Source organism: Poromitra crassiceps (genome assembly GCF_964638095.1).
Source record: "Poromitra crassiceps genome assembly, chromosome: 2".
NCBI classification, from domain to species: Eukaryota; Metazoa; Chordata; class Actinopteri; order Beryciformes; family Melamphaidae; genus Poromitra; species Poromitra crassiceps.
Genome location: NC_139624.1, coordinates 62194532 through 62210563, shown reverse-complemented (window position 1 = coordinate 62210563; position 16032 = coordinate 62194532). Strand labels below are relative to the sequence as shown.

Below are 16032 nucleotides of genomic sequence, written 5' to 3'. Positions count from 1 at the left end.
GTGCAAAATAAACTTTGCTGACGTGTAGGACTTGCTTGGATCGCTCACTCAATCTTTGATGTCAATGAATTTGGACGTCTGGTCGTGACTTAAAAGGTGTGTGTGGGTGCTGCATTGTGATCTGATTGTGATATTGCCTCTACCTCTCAGCCATGCCTGGGCTGCCTACTCGACTCGGGCAGGTGCAGCAACTAGCTATGGTAGCTACCAACGGCACACCATGCCTGTACACCTATTAAGTAGCCTAACGCTAGTAATAACAATAAACGTATTTTTTAACCGTTTTTAAAAGAACAGTAGCTACAATGTGACAACCAAATAACTAGCATCACAAACCAAGTAAAAGCAAGACACTGTAAGATAAAAGGTAAGAATACAAAAAAAACAATAAAAGCAATATGGTAAAGGGTCAGGGTACTAAAGTAGGCCGAATCAGCGTGACGTCACTGCCACCCAAATATGCGTAACCCCGCAGCAGTTAACTAGTATGAGTTGTGCCAAACAAACGTTAATATCTCAAAAACGATACATCACATCGCTTATATTTTGACTTTTTGAGTGAGAGCAGGATTAGCTCGAGTTTGATGTAACGCTATAATATATGCATGTCGTGTTAAAGTTGTGTGAACTGTCGCAGTTTTTAAATTGTAAACACGGTCAGCCGGCTAGAGTCAGACGCTCACCGTTGCCACCCAGTGACGCGGTTTGTTTACCAAAATGCTGCTCGGCTGATCCCTATATTAAAGTATAATTCATTTTTCCTTTCTAATTAGACTGTAAAGGCATCACATGTGGGAAGTGATTTAAAAGATGAAAATAGTTACTCTAGATTCATTAATTAATTAAGGTTAGGTGAGTTTAGTTAGGCTAATTAAAGGGGGTGGGGTTAGAAAATGACCTTGAGTTGGTTACTGGGTTATGGCAGACAAGCATAAATGTAAAAAAAAAAAATCTGAGTCAGAATTATTTTATTTGCCAAGGTATGTTTTCACATACTAGGAACTTTTCTTGGTGTGGTTGGTGAAAATTCAGTCATTATCTACTCAGCCTCATGCGAGTTTCACAGCAAAACACCATTACAGAAATCTCCTAAGCAATTCAAGTGGATGGTGACCAACTTTCAAACAGAAAAAATGGCCGAATACTGCTCACCTGGCGTAATCCACATCTCCACAAGCCCTGAGATGCCAAGTTGACTAGGAAAGACATAATTTACACTGTAAATTATGTCTTTCCTAGTCAACTTGGCACACCCTGTTTTTTAGCTAAAACTTTCACTTTAGCTAGGTGCTGCAATGTGGCGTGCGGAAACTGTAGCCTGCTACAATTAACTTTTCTTTTTTTACATTTGAAAGTTGGACCACATTCACTTAAATTGTTTAGGAGATTTCTGCAACAGTGTTTTGCTGTGAGACTCCACAAATGTTTTGTGGACTAAAAAAACATCACCTGTCCTTCCATCGGCATAGGGGTGAGTAGATAATGACCTGAGTTTTCATTTTTGGGTGAACTTACTATTATGGTAAATGTTTTTGGTCAAACTGTCATTTCAGATGAGTGTGGAGGTGGAGAGGAAATTTGTATGTGATGCTAACACTCAGAAAAAACTGGAGGAGATTGGAGGTATGTGTGTTCATACAGTGTCTTAGAATTGATGCATTTAGCTGATGCTGTGATCCGCCTCTGCTTCCAAATGGTCACTGAAAGGCTGTTCCAACATGTAGTGACACTAATAGCTGTGGTTATACACTGAAACGGACACTGGCCATCTTGTTCATAATAAAGCAAAAACTCATTCTCTGTATCAGCCTCATTAGCTGGGATTGAAGGGAATATGTTGATGCAAATGTGGCTCTATTTTCATCATCTCTCTATCTCTCTCCATCTCCTTCTGCCCAGCGGTGAGTGTCGGTGAGCGCCAGTTTCACGACCAGTACTTCGACACCCCCGACTTCCAGCTCACTTTGAGCGACATGTGGCTGCGTAAACGCAAAGAATGCTGGGAGCTCAAGTGTCCAACAATGACAGAGGAGACCAGTGGAGAGCAACCCGAACGGGAAGCGCTGTGCACTCGCTACAAGGAGATAACCAATCTATCTGAGATCCAACAGAGAGTGAAAGAAGTCGTAAAGTACAATTGTGAAGAAGCGAAGAGCTCTTCACAGGAGGATGAGTCTTGGCTGAGCAGGCTGAATCTGATGTGCTTCGCAGCGTTTACAACACAGCGTTGTTCCTTCACTCTGGAGGAGGAGGGAGTGCAGATAGACCTGGACCAAGCTGACTTTGGATATCATATAGGGGAGATAGAAGTCCTGGTGCCTGAGGGAGAAGAGGTGCAGTCTGCCCTGGAGAGGATTGAAAGAACAGCTCGAAAGCTGGGTGAGCAGCACACAACCTGGCTAATACATGAAATACAATGCAGTGTTACTCCTGGGCTCATATGGATATTCTGCTACTCTGTGACTTGCTTGACTCTTCGGTTACAGAGAAAAATGTTATTAGAAATTTTATGAATATGTGTGTTTGTACATTTTAACATGACTTGCCTAGCAGTGTTATCACACTATTGGCATAATAATTCCCTAATCCTCTTTTGTATGTTTGTATGTTTTACTCGCTTCTTCACAGGTCTGAATGGGGATCAGCGAGTTCAAGGGAAAATGAGTATTTACCTTCAAAGGTATCGTCCAGAGCACTATGCAAAACTCCTCAGTGCTCATGTTTTGTAGAGGATATTATATGTATGATATCTCATTATTGTATGGCATGTACGTATTAACATGTGTAAAATTAGAAGTGTTATTTATTGGAATAGCCTAATACATGTTGATTAATTAAAATGGAAAATATTTTTTAGTTCAACAAACATGCATGGCTGTACTTGTGAAGATGCTTAATATTGAAACAAAATAAACGTTTAACAGGCTTCAAATGTGCATGCTGTGAACGGTTGGATCTCCATCACACCAATCAATTTAGAAATACAGTAGTTATTGCACTGAAATCAGCACAGCTCTGGAAACAGACTGTTCAATATGCGAATGTTGCACAGCAAACAAATAGGACAAATCAGCGTGACATGATCACAATTGGCAACAAAGTACTTCCGGCCGGGTGCCACTGCAGCAGAAACTATTATGAAATAAAGCTGAAAAGCTGTGCCAAACAAACTTTAATTGATCAAAAACTAAACTATACATCACATCGCTTATATTTTGACATTGTGAATGATCGCAGAAGTAGCTAAAGGGTCTGAGGTATAATACAGTGGAATCCGGCGCTTATAGTGATCAATCCTCCGCTTACAGTGATACATTTGGGCCTTGTCACACCTGAGAACAATGGATTTTTTTTTAAACTACAGTAATTCTATTTTTTCTTTACTTATAAACTGCCACAAACGAGCCAACGAGATACAGCAGCGATACATGCTTAGGCCTAGGCTAACTTACTATGGTATATGTATAAGTCAATAACATTCAGTAAATAGTGAGGCTGTCCATTTCATGATTTTATATGTACTGTATTCAAGTAATACATATACAAATGTCAATTAGATGCTAATCTGCATGAGAAATAAAGAGAAAAAAATCAGCTACTATAATGATCATCCGCATATAGTGATCAATTTGAGCTGACCCATCCCAAATTGATCACTACAAGAGGAGTTCACTGTATGTAGTGTTAAAGTTGTGTGAACAGTTTTTAAATGTGTGAATTCAGTAAAAAGTCCCATTATAAAGGTTGAAGAGTACAAAAGATGAACTGAAGCTGAATTGAGGTGATAGTCCTAAAAGTGGTGGTGACTATAGTTTAAAGTTTCAATGGAGTGTCTAGCTTAAAGGGATAGTTCGGTTTGTTTGAAGTTGGGTCCTATCAGCTAGTCACATACACTAACGTAATTAGGTACAGTGTTCTGGACGCTGAGCGCAGTGTCTAATGAGATCCGGCACCCAGAGGAGCAGCCTCGCGCAGCCTCACCAGCTTTTTCTCTCTCAGTACTGGGGGTCAACAACTAAAACTATAACTGTAATTTAGCCACCTAAAACAACGCCCACCTAAACAAATCGATATCCGTGTACATGCACGCTCTATTTTGACAATTTTCAGCGCTTTACTTTTCCGCAAAACAGCAGTTTCATTTGGCACTGCTTTTTCTCCAAACCGTACAACTACCGTGTTCCTCCGCTAAAAGCCAGGTCAGAGCCGCAGCACTGGATTACTCCGCAGTTATTTGGGGGTAGGCTATTTTATTTCTCCCGGTTTGAAGACACAACAAATAGAATACACGGACGAAAATATGAGTGATTTTGATAGCGAGGATGATATGCCATTCACCTTGGTGACAAGAGGATACAATTATGAACCAGAGAGAATACAGAAGAGGAACTTTTGCAGAGAGTGAACAGGCAGAGAGATGCGCCTGCTGTCTAAATGCCTGGGTGCCCTGGCTGCAAACCTTATTCACCATTCCCAGGATAAATTGTGGAAAACGACCCAGACCAGAGAGGCCAGGTGACTTGTTGTCTCTAAAGTAAGTCAGTGTTTTATCTCTCTTCTTCCTGTTTTGTAAACCGCGGCTCTGTGCTCTGTGCTGGCTTTAGCGGAGGAATACGGTGGTTGTACGGCTGGGAGAAAAAGCAGTGCCGAATGAAACTGCTGTTTTGCGGAAAAGTAAAGCGCTGAAAATTGTCAAAATAGAGCGTGCATGTACACAGATATCGATTTGTTTAGGTGGGCGTTGTTTTAGGTGTTTTAGGTGGCTAAATTACGTTTTAGTTGTTGACCCCCAGTACTGAGAGAGAAAAAGCTGGTGAGGCTGCGCGAGGCTGCTCCTCTGGGTGCCGGATCTCGTTAGACACTGCGCTCAGCGTCCAGAACACTGTACCTAATTACGTTAGTGTATGTGACTAGCTGATAGGACCCAACTTCAAACAAACCGAACTATCCCTTTAAAGTCTGAAGGATCAGTTGGAGTTCAAAGAGAGCATGGTTTCACCATGAAGTTCGAACTGCTGTTTTAACTTTTTACATTGGTGTATGACTGACTCCTCCCATATGTTATACAACCTGGCTCAAGGAAGTAAGAAATGAGTAATACACCAAAGTAAAAGTTACCAAAAATCTATTAACTAAAAACTAAGGGAAAAGAACTAGACAACACAAACTCATTAAACAAACAAACAGAACAAAAGGTGCATCGTGAGGAGGGAGAGTCACTGGTCTGAAGGTCTTCTTATGCCAAATGAGTGCACCGGGCCCAGGTGCACCCAATCAGCCTAACAACCCCAACACCAGGCTCCTGCAAGACAGGTCCAGGAGAGTGGGAGGTTGGTCAGAAAAGCTAAAATCTTATCAGATGGGGGACCCTAGGACAAAATCTTATCAAATGAGGGTCCGTGGTCTAATTTGTCAGTTTAGGTGTTGTTCTAGAGTTCATTCCAGGTTTGAAAGACCCAGACTCTTGTTCACATTCAAGGTGAGAGGCTCGGCAGGACCTGGTTGGTCGAAAGGCAACCAGGGAACCATCAGCGGATCCCACAGAATAGAGCCTTTCTCCACCTGTGGTGATCAAGCTTTCTTGGATCCCACCATCAGCGGATCCCACAGCGTAGAATCCCTCTCCACCTGTGGCGATCAGGCTTTCCCTCTCAGGGGTTTGTGAGTTCAGCGAACTCATCTGTTCTATCCTTAATTTGAGCCTGGCTCAGTTCTTGAAGCTCGCAATTTCGCAGGCACACTGGCAAGAGTGTGATGGAGGCCCCTCTCTCTCCTTGACCAGCACCTCCTAAGTTGTCTTGGGCTGAAGCCCGCATTGGATTCCTGTTCCATTCATACTGGTTGTCCTCTTCCCTAATCCTGTATATCGAAGCCATAGACCAGAACCTATAACTCTGTTCTGTGCTCATTTATATCCTTGATGACTTTGGAAGCAGGGCCGTAGCCAGGGATTTCGGGCCCCATGAAAGGATATCACATCGGGCCCACGGATGCCGCCGCAAAATTTTGGGTCCCAATTTGGGTCCCAATTTGAAGCCCAATTTAGAGGAATATCTCATTTTAAATCAAAGAGTTCCCCAAACTTTTGAGTAGCCAGTCAGATTGAAAAAGTAGCCGGATCATGTTCGCGGCGTTTGTTCCAGTGGTCCTTTTTCCAATTAATAAACAAACCTCAAATATGTATCGATGAGTGTGACAATCTCCCTGCAGGGCTTGACATTTGCTTTTTTGGCCACCTGCCAATATGGCTGCTAGAAGTTACCAGCCAATTAGAATTTCCACTAGCCAAAATGTTTTTCTAGAAATAAACCAGAATATGAGTAGGTTAATTTAAGCATAAGTATCAGTAAGTTGCCCGGGATTCTCAAAGCCTGTGTTGAGGGTCACATGAACAAAAATGCACTCTTGAAGCTAAATAAATCCAAAACCAACAAGTTAATTATTTAAATTTTTTACTTCAATGTAGAACAGTCATTTCTTACACATGAGATTACTTTTAGCCTTTTAGTCATAAAGATTATTGATATTCCATATTCCAGACTGAAATGTTATAACAGAAGTAGAGTATTGGCCAGAATGACATGAATATTTGGACACTTATTCAGCTGGTATCTTGTATGTTGCGTTCAGGTGCACTGTAAAAAAAAAAAAATTTTGGGGCCCCTGTCAGTCAAGGGCCCTTGGAATCGTCCACACTCCCCCCCCCCCCCCCCCCCAGCTACGGCCCTGTTTGGAAGTATGACATCACTGGTGGTGATGCCATCACCAGAATGTCATCCAGATATAGTTTCCAGGGACCTAGCTGGACCCAGAAGCCCAGAATCTGCTCTGGCTATAGGCATTGACGCGAAGCCTTTATAACAGGGGTCCTTGGTGTGAAAACGTTTGAGAACCACTATACTATTGCCTTGGTGGGCAGATAGCCTATATGTTGATACTGTAAAAAAAAAAAAGTAATGACATTGCCACCAAATTGTATAGGACGAATCAGCGTGACGTCACATCACAACCACCCAGAAATGCGGAACCCCACGGCAGTTAACTAGTATGAGTTGTGCCAAACAAATGTTAATATCTCAAAAACTATATATCACATCACTTATATTTTTACATTCTGAGTGAGAGCAGAATTAGCTCAAGAGTTTGATGTATAATATATGCATGTTGTGTTAAAGTTGTGTGAACTGTCACAGTTTTTAAAATGTAAACAGTCAGCTGGCTAGAGTCAGACACTCAAGCTCATGCTTCATAGGGTCCCATTGCCGTTTCCACCCAGTGACGCGGTTTGTTTACCAAAATGCTGCTCGGCTGATCCCTCGTATAGCCTACCAGGAAAACCATAATTGTTTTTTAGATGGAACAAAGCTGCTATAAGGAACGCGTTGGATGTACTGCAGTAGCCTACATCCAACGCTTTCCTTATAGCAGCACACAACTGTACAACGTACAACTGTATGAAGATTAAAATAGCATATTACATGCTTACTGCAAAATCAAACATATTTCAGCAATGCAAGATATGCAGACAGTGATGTGATTTTACTGTTTTAGCACTAACAGCTCTGAGTTTGTGATTTCTTGGTCTTAAAAGTGATGCTACTGCTCATTTTCCCCAACATCAAATTAGGCTTCTAAAACCCAATCAGAGAGGCACTTGTGCCAGATACACTGCAACAGCCACCCACCCCCCACCCCTTCCTCCTATTGGATAAAATACCCACGGCACCCAGTGGTGGAACATCGGTATCTGCACGGTCTGCACCCATATGATTTTGGCTCGTTTGGCAAGCAGAGAGAGAGATACCTTTTTCATGCCCTCTGTGGACCAATAATCAGTCAACAGACAGTCAAGTATACAAATTCAATCTTGTTATTGTTATGAAAAATCTAAAATAAAAATAAAATATGGGAAAAAAAGTATACAAATTCAACAAGAGAAAGGAAAAACATCATCCAGTAAGGGTAAATTTGACATCATAGGCCTAGACTGGGAAGTAGAGTGAGTAAAACGTTATGATCCTATGATACTACCCGAGGGAAAGTACAGTAAAAAGCATTTCCACAACACACATTTTCCATTCACTTTACATAAACACGCCATACCGTGATATTTAGAAATGCGATTGTAATTTCACTGTTGTCACTATGATGTAGGTTGTGTTACAGGCTCACAGCAGCAAAACAAGAAGGTTGTTTGAGTAACCTCGCGTCACCAGGCTCTTCTCGGCGAGAAAGAGCCTGGCTTCCGCTCACAATTGATTTTGTCACCCTACCTGGTTCCGGCCTAGAGCCCGCCCTAGACCGGATGGGCAGCGTTTCTAGCTCGTCAACTTTCACGTTAACTTGACAATTTGACCCAAGTATCAGAACGGCAAACAACAAAACAAAAGATGGACGTACCGAACGAAGTTTTTGAAGAAGTTATTTTAGAAACATTGCGGATTCACAATCTCACATCTTTTAAGCCAATACAAAAGCTTTGCATCAGACAATTAATCGAGGCAAGAGACGTCAAGCTAACGGCAACAAATACGTTTTTTGGCGCACTGCCTTATTGTTTGAGTGTCGAGCAGTGGTGTCGAGTAACCTCGCGTCACCAGGCTCTTCTCGGCGAGAAAGAGCCTGGCTCCCGCCCACAATTGATTTTGTCACCCTACTGGCTCCGGCCTAGAGCCCGCCCTAGACCGGATGGCAGCGTTTCTAGCTCGTCAACTTACACGTTAACTTGACAATTTGACCCAAGTATCAGAATCCTCTTTCACCGTTTTGACCGGTGTGTCAGGCGGTGGTGGCGGAGATGCCATATTGCATAAACGTTTTGTTTTATGTAACGCTAGCTTTGTTTTGATCAGACTCTAGTTTAGGTAACATCACCGCGTCAAGCTAACGGCAACAAAGACGTTGTTAGGCGCATTGCCATCCGGTGTTAATTCTGGGTCCGGGGTTTACGCCCCCATGACAAAAAGCGGGGTGGAAGGTGCCCAGACTAGTGTCGAGGCAGCGGTGCAGGTCACGTGACAGCGAAAGGGCAGGGGCTCTTTCAGGGGCTTTACATTTTGTAAACAACATGGCGATTCACGGACTGGCAAGTCTGCTAGCCGTTTGTTGAAAGACTGTGCTGCAAAAGACGCACGTTTTTCATACGATAAACGCTGTATATCAAACCGAACGGTAGCAATACACCGGGGAAATTATTAAGTTTGTGCTACACCGACAAAGCGCTGGACCGACGAGCTGTCAAGAAGACCGTTTGATAATCAAACGGTAATGCTAATTTGCTAACGTTAGCATTTCAGCTAAATCGAATGATGAGCCAGTGCATCTTATTCAAGAGCTAACGTTACAGCAATACGCTGGCCGAGTTGTTCATGGAGACAGGTAACTTTAGTTTGCTAGCAGGTAGAAGTAGAAATCTCATGGTTTGCGTAACGTTAAATAATCAAACGGTTTTGATGTCAACTTAGTTTGTACAGTTGATCTGTTTCCTGTTTATCAATATCAGCCTTTAACTAGCGTTACTTCTAACTCTTGTCTTGTTTTACTATTTGCTATGCTATTTGGTAACGTTCGCTATTCTCTCTCTCGCTCTCACATAACACTCCGTGTGTAATATTTTGTTACATACTGTGTTACATCATTTGGTTATGTGGTTGACTGATGATTAGGTAGGTCTGTAGGTCCTTTGAGACATGCTTGGGATGAAGGGCTATATAAATAAATGAACTTGACTTGAATGAAAGGAAACTACATTTGGGTGTGCCTGGCTGCTCTCAGGCAAATCCAAAACATATTATAATTTGCTGAAACTACTGTACATCCTATTGAATTACATATAGCATTTTCAATCGCTCTCCTTGCCAGGCTCTCTTCGGTTTCTTCAGTCTATGGGCTCTCAGTCCAGTTCTGGGATGTCTGGTGGAAGGGGCTCCTCCAGTGGCAACCCAGCAGACCAGTCAGAACCAGCAGAACCCAACCAGAGCAGCACCAGTGGGAGCAGCCGAGGCCGCAGGACGGCTGACAGGCAGCAGGGGGACAGGCAGTCAGCATCAGAGGAGGACGTTGATTTAGCCGAAGTGCTGGCTTACCTTCTGAGGAGGTGAGTTGGGCAGACTTATAGTTTTATACACTGTAGCACTTTTAAGCAAGACAGAGTCTAATCATCACGGCATGGCTTCCACACGGTTATTGGGTGCATTGTGGATGCAGGCCAGGGGAATATGTGGTTGGCTCGTTGTTTGCGTGTGTTGGAGGAATCGCTATTCACAATATCAGTAGCAGTAGCCAGTGGATCAGCTCTCTTACCGGGGACAGCGCGCCCCTTGCCCAGCGGACCTCGCTGACCCTCCCGGCCAGGGCTGTGGAGGGGAGAGACATCGTGGGTGGCGATTTTTCTGGGATGAGTGTTGTGGCAAGCCAATTACACATTCCTTTGCATCTACAGTACATTACACGAAGATATTGACATGTTTTTGTAAATTTAGCATGGTTATTTGCACATATATTCTGGTAGGTTGAGAATCGCTTGTGGTTCCTTTGACTTCAGTACTATTTGATGCCCGGTGATGCATCAGGCAGATGAAGCCATGCACGTAGCAGCGTGAGCTGTGATTGGTCTACTTTTGTGGGGCAGACATAGAGACAAACTGTTGTCGATGGCTCAGCCTGTGGCCATTCAGAAAAAAACTGATTTGCGGTGTTTGTTGCTTTCCTGTGGCCAGCTTTTTGTTTGGTGCTGAGTATTTCTTATTACCATGACCCAGGTTTAGGCCCCGATGATGGCAAGCATCAGCCCTACTGAAGTGTCCTCGAGCAGGACACTGAATCCCTACCTTCTCCAGGGCTGCTGCTCTGTAGCTGAATGAATCTGACCTCTGACCTCCCTGTGGAGCAGGGCAAAAGAAAAGATGAATCAATAGTCAACAATACATGTTGGTCTGTTTGTTTGCCTTGTGCTCGAAGATAAAAAAAAAATCACTTGAAGCGGAGTGCTTTAGTTTTTATTCCATGGTAGTCTGCATCAAAACCTGGGGACTGATACCAAAGAAGGGACCTCCTGGATTCTGATTCCCCCGGAATGAATACTGCATTTCCTGAACATGGAGTCTACTCCTGCTGTCACCAGCGGGCCAACCGAGCCGTAGGAAAACTGAGGCCGGTCTCGGTGAAACGTCGCCTTGCCTAGCCTGAACACAGAGCCTCCTCCCACTGTCCCTCTGTGTGACGGTCACGCACAAGCTTTTAGAAAAACAATATAGAAATGGTCAATCTTCTTGCTCATGATCTCTTTTGCTGATGTAGGTAATATAGAGGCATCATTATTAAATGTAGACGCTTTCATAACCATTTAAAAGTTCCTCGTAGGGGCTTTATTTAGATTTTTATATAATAATGAAAGTAGCTGGGGAATGTCTAAATATTCCAGGAACCAATACGAACCAGGAAGTAACAGGATTTGGAAGAAGGGAAATTAATTAGTAGCACTCTCCCCTCTGACTTGAGTTAGCATTGAAGTACCTTGGAGCAAGTCACTGACCCCTCCTGTTGCAGTGGAGCTGCTCTGTTGAAAAGTGTGGTTGTGCATTGTGCCCAATTATATGTTTGTGTTTAACTTATCCCTGTTGAGTGGTTGATTAATCTGAAACCGGCTGTTTCACTACCTGGTACGGGAAGTGTACCATCATAGACCACAAGGTGTTGAGAAGGGTGAGGTGCGCAGGGTGAGTTTTGGCAGCTCACATCCGGTCACGTGCTGGGCCACGTGACCGGATGTGAGCTGCCAAAACTGCAGGAATTGTACAACCAGCGGTGCCTCAGGAGGAAGTCCCGGAAGATCATCAAAGACACGAACCACCCGCACAACAGCCTGTTCTCCCTGTTGCCCTCAGGGAGAAGATACAGGGTCCTGAAAGCACACACAAACCATCTGTGGGATAGTTTCTTTCCACAGGCTACAAGACTCCTCAATAAATAACACAAACACCTGGATTATTGTCATTTGCACACTTCCACTGACAAGTGGACACTTTTTATATTTATTCCATCTTATTCTATTTTAATACCTTATTACTTCTTTATTACCCTTCTTAATTTACTGTTTGCCTCAACTGCCTTACATACACTGTTTACATTGTTTGCCCTATTTAACTATATTGCCCTATTGTTGTTGTTGTGATTGTGTGCTCTATTTGCTGTTTGCTGTGATTTTGTACCTATCTACCTACTGCACCTTGTCTCTAACTAATGGAGCCCACAGCATAAGAATTTCACACATGCGTACTTGTACTACGGAGAGACAATACAAATCTTGAATCTTGAAATCTTGAATTAGTTGTTTGATTAATTTGTTGTGTGATATGAGGCTGTTTGGTTGATGAGTTGGTCTGTGTGCTGTGTGTGCAGGGGCCAGGTGCGGCTGGTCCATGGCAGCGGGGCAACGGGGCTGCAGCTGGTCCAGTCATACTCAGACTCTGATGAGGACAGCGATGGAGCCTGGGAGGGTCGCCTGGGTGACCGCTATAATCCCCCTGGTAACCTGTTATTAACACTTCTCACTATCCAGACAAAGACAGAGAGAGAGAAAATGCTATGCTAAATTAAGCATACAGTAGTTTGGTTGCTAAGAAATCGACATATGTCCGTTTGCAAAATGTGTGTCTATATTTCTCTATCATATAATTGTTCGATGTGTTATTATTACTACTGTAATTTGTTACTGTTGTGTCAGCTAGCCCTCCTTTCCCTGTTCTCTCCATATAGTCTCCCATACTCTCTCTATACTCCCATACTCTTCCATATGCTCTCTCCTCTCCCACATTTCCCATTCTCTCCCCACCTCCTCCCTCCCCCTTGCTCTCTTCTCCCCAACACCCCCCCCCTTCCCCTCTCCTGCTCTCTCCTCTTGCTCCTTCCCCACCTCCTATACTCTCCAACATTTCCCATTCCCTCCCCACCACATCACTCTCTCACATTCCCCCTGCTCTCCTCCCTTCTCCTGCTCTCTCCTCTGCTCTATCCTATATTTTCTATATTTCTCTATCAATTGTTCAATGTGTTATCTTTATTCTGTAATTTGCTACTGTTGTGTCAGCTAGAATTAGCTAGACATATTCTCTATGAAGCCCTCTGAGACATGCTTGTGAATTAGGGCTATATAAATAAACTTGACTTGACTTGACTTGACTTATGCTGCATGCATCTTTTAAATAAATGCTGAAAGTACAAATTTTCTCTAACCATGTCCCATATAGTAGTAGGGAATAGGGATTTACTTTGAGGTTGAGCCTTTATGAAGGTACACTGGAGCAGAAACACTGTCTTTCTCTATTAATTGGTGTTTTGGGACATAGTTTTGCTGTTTGGCTTTTCTGCTATTCAACTCCAGCCAACACTGCACCTGAAACAGGGTGAATGCTTTTTTACAGTCAGTTTAGTTTGCTTTGCTAGATATTTCCTTTCATATTGAAAGAACTCGCCTGGTAACAAAACACAGCCACGCTGTTTTTCATAGTATGTAAAATCTAAAAGAGAGAGACTTGATATATGTGTGTATGTATATATAAGGGAGTAAGTGGGCTCTGTTTGTATAAATCTTTGTCCCACATTGGATGATGTGATCAGTTGATCAGTGAGTGACATCACTGATGATGTCATAGGCATTGTGACATCATCAGTTACATCATTATTGACCAAAATCATCTTGTGACATCACTGATGATGCAATAGGCATTTTCTTCTTCTTCTAATGGCTTTCCGGCAGACTGTGGATGCCTTGCGGTACATTTGCTGCCTCTCACAGTTGGATGGTCTCACTCTAGACCTGGTTCTTCTTTCAAGTTTCCGGTGTTTCTCACACCTCAATCTTGGTTGTTGCGCCTCGTCTCATGTTCCTCCGCTTCTCATCCCTCCTGAGCAACGTGCCTTCACCTTCGTGAAGGGGTCCTACTTTAATAGAGATTTAAGCCCAGGGGCGGAAGCCATCCTCTGGTTCCACGATCGACCAAATTCATCTTATATAAGCGAGTAACATCACTGATGATGTCATAGGCATTGTGACATCATTATTCACCAAATCATCTTATATAAAAGAGACAGGGCCAACCATTAGACAACGACAGAGGGGATGGTGTCTGGGTAGTGTAGAGGTAAAAGCACTCACCTAACACCGCAGAGACCAGGGTTCAATTCCTGCCAGCGGTACTTCCGGCTTGGCCAGATGTTGTACAGACACAATTGGCCGTGTCAGCGGTTGGGAAGCCAGTGGGGTATGGGGAGGCGGTAATGCAACATAAAGGATGCCAACTGCCGTAAAACACCAAAGAAGAAGAAGAATTAGACAACGACCTCTGTTTCGAGATACCTCATCGAGTGCTCATTATCGAGTGCTCGAGTGAATCATCTTATATAAAACAGAATCTCACAATTTGGGACCAAACAACAGACAATGACTTCTGGCTGAAGTTGAGCAATTGTGCGCTGAGTGACGTCACTCGAGCACTCCATGATGTGATCAGTGATGGTCACTTGAGCAATTGTGATGTCATCAGTGATGTGAAGTTGAGCAATTGTGCGCATGCCAATAGAGCAGGCGAGGCCACACAGCGGGCGAGCTGCGGGTGATGCGTATGCGACCTTAAAATTGTTGCAGAATATTAATTAATTTGTAGTTGTAGTGAGACAATATAAGACTTGGGACAGTTAATTCAACCATAAAATTTGGTGTTTAGTGTGGTTAAGACTAGGGCTGTCACTTTTTTCAAAAATAAAGTTTGAACAATCTTTAATTGACATGCAATCCGTTCGATTATATTCAATATTCAAAGTTAATTCCTCCCTACCCCACCCCCCATGTGGACGATTCATTTATAATTTATGAAGTCGCTGCGATACCATATGCAATGAACATTTACAACAGGACCGCTGAGCTCTGCTTTGATACTACTACAGCATAGATGTAGGCGACAAGCAGTAGGCTATCACTAACAATATTGAAAGGTGCAAAACAAATAATGTTATTGATTCAGATCCTGACCCACAACATATGTGTTGAATTTAACTAGCTGGCAGAAAACTGACAGAATTACTGACGGATAACATTAGATTGGTGTGGCCTGGACTGTTTTGTAACCTAACATTAGATAGAAACACAGGAAAGAATGTGATGTTTCTTCTTTCTCTTAACATTTTCACAACAACACAACCGACTTATGCTCCTCCTCCCCTCATCCTCCTCTCTACTGCTTCCCAGAACTGGGCATAAGCTTGTTTATTGCCGCCCGCGCATCCCCCATGCGTCACGGTTGAGTGGAGTTGGCCCTTTTTTTTTCTTTTTTTTTCTCGCTTTTCTTTCTTTTTTTACAGGTAATTAACAGCTCAAATGCCCCCCCCCCCCCCCCACACGTTTGAAGTTACTTTCGAATTTTGAAGAAAAGGTGACAGCCCTAGTTAAGACTCACGTCTCCGGACTCATACATACTGCTGCTGCTTGCCAAGGATCGAATCCTGCCAGAACCTTCTCTCCTGTGTCTCCTTTACTCCTCTGTCTCAATAAAAGATACTAAGATACTGAAAAGGAAAGCAAATGTGTATCAGAATCGATGTAATAGGTTTTGAAAGGCCGTCCGACGTCAAATAATAATGAATTCTAACACTTTTTTTGTTGTGTTGTCTTGCCAGTTGACACCCAGCCTGACACACAGGATGTGGACCGCAGTGAGATTCGAACTCAGATCCTGCTGGCCACTGCCTCCTCCAGCCTGAAAGGCCGACATGGCTTCACCCACATGCTCACAGAGGTCAGACCACAGAGATCAAAACTAAGGCTGCAATGAAACAGTGATATCAGAGACTAAAATGGATCATCAGCATTGGCCAACTTCCAACAAAAAATAGTTTCCATTGTGCAGTTTTACAAGGAAATTTTAGCACCACTTGCTACCAATGTTTTCAACAGTATGTCAAAATGTTTCACGTTACGGTATTAATTTGTATGCTCTGTAAATGGTGAATATTGACCAATGTTCTTGCTCTGTGCCT

At 43.1% G+C, this 16032-nt stretch overlaps 2 protein-coding genes across 3 annotated transcripts in view; both read left to right on the top strand.

The window, feature by feature from the left end:
* The first annotated feature begins 23 nt into the window (after positions 1 to 23).
* thtpa (thiamine triphosphatase) lies at positions 24 to 2857 on the top strand. The gene is made up of 4 exons (XM_083654941.1): positions 24 to 96; positions 1554 to 1623; positions 1900 to 2379; positions 2629 to 2857. The coding sequence occupies exons 2-4, from the start codon at positions 1554 to 1556 to the stop codon at positions 2727 to 2729; spliced, it is 651 nt and encodes a 216-aa protein (XP_083511067.1). The 5' UTR covers positions 24 to 96; the 3' UTR covers positions 2730 to 2857.
* Positions 2858 to 9082: 6225 nt separating this feature from the next.
* Positions 9083 to 16032, top strand: part of dcaf11 (ddb1 and cul4 associated factor 11) — a 30250-nt gene continuing 23300 nt past the window's right edge. Inside the window, exons 1-4 of one of the 2 annotated variants that reach the window (XM_083632273.1) lie at positions 9083 to 9264; positions 9862 to 10096; positions 12400 to 12527; positions 15673 to 15791. In XM_083632273.1, coding sequence (XP_083488399.1) covers positions 9885 to 10096; positions 12400 to 12527; positions 15673 to 15791 — 459 coding nt within the window. In that variant the 5' untranslated portion in view covers positions 9083 to 9264; positions 9862 to 9884. Of the gene's footprint in view, positions 9379 to 9861; positions 10097 to 12399; positions 12528 to 15672; positions 15792 to 16032 lie in introns of both variants that reach the window. The other variant, XM_083632272.1, reaches the window with a different exon arrangement.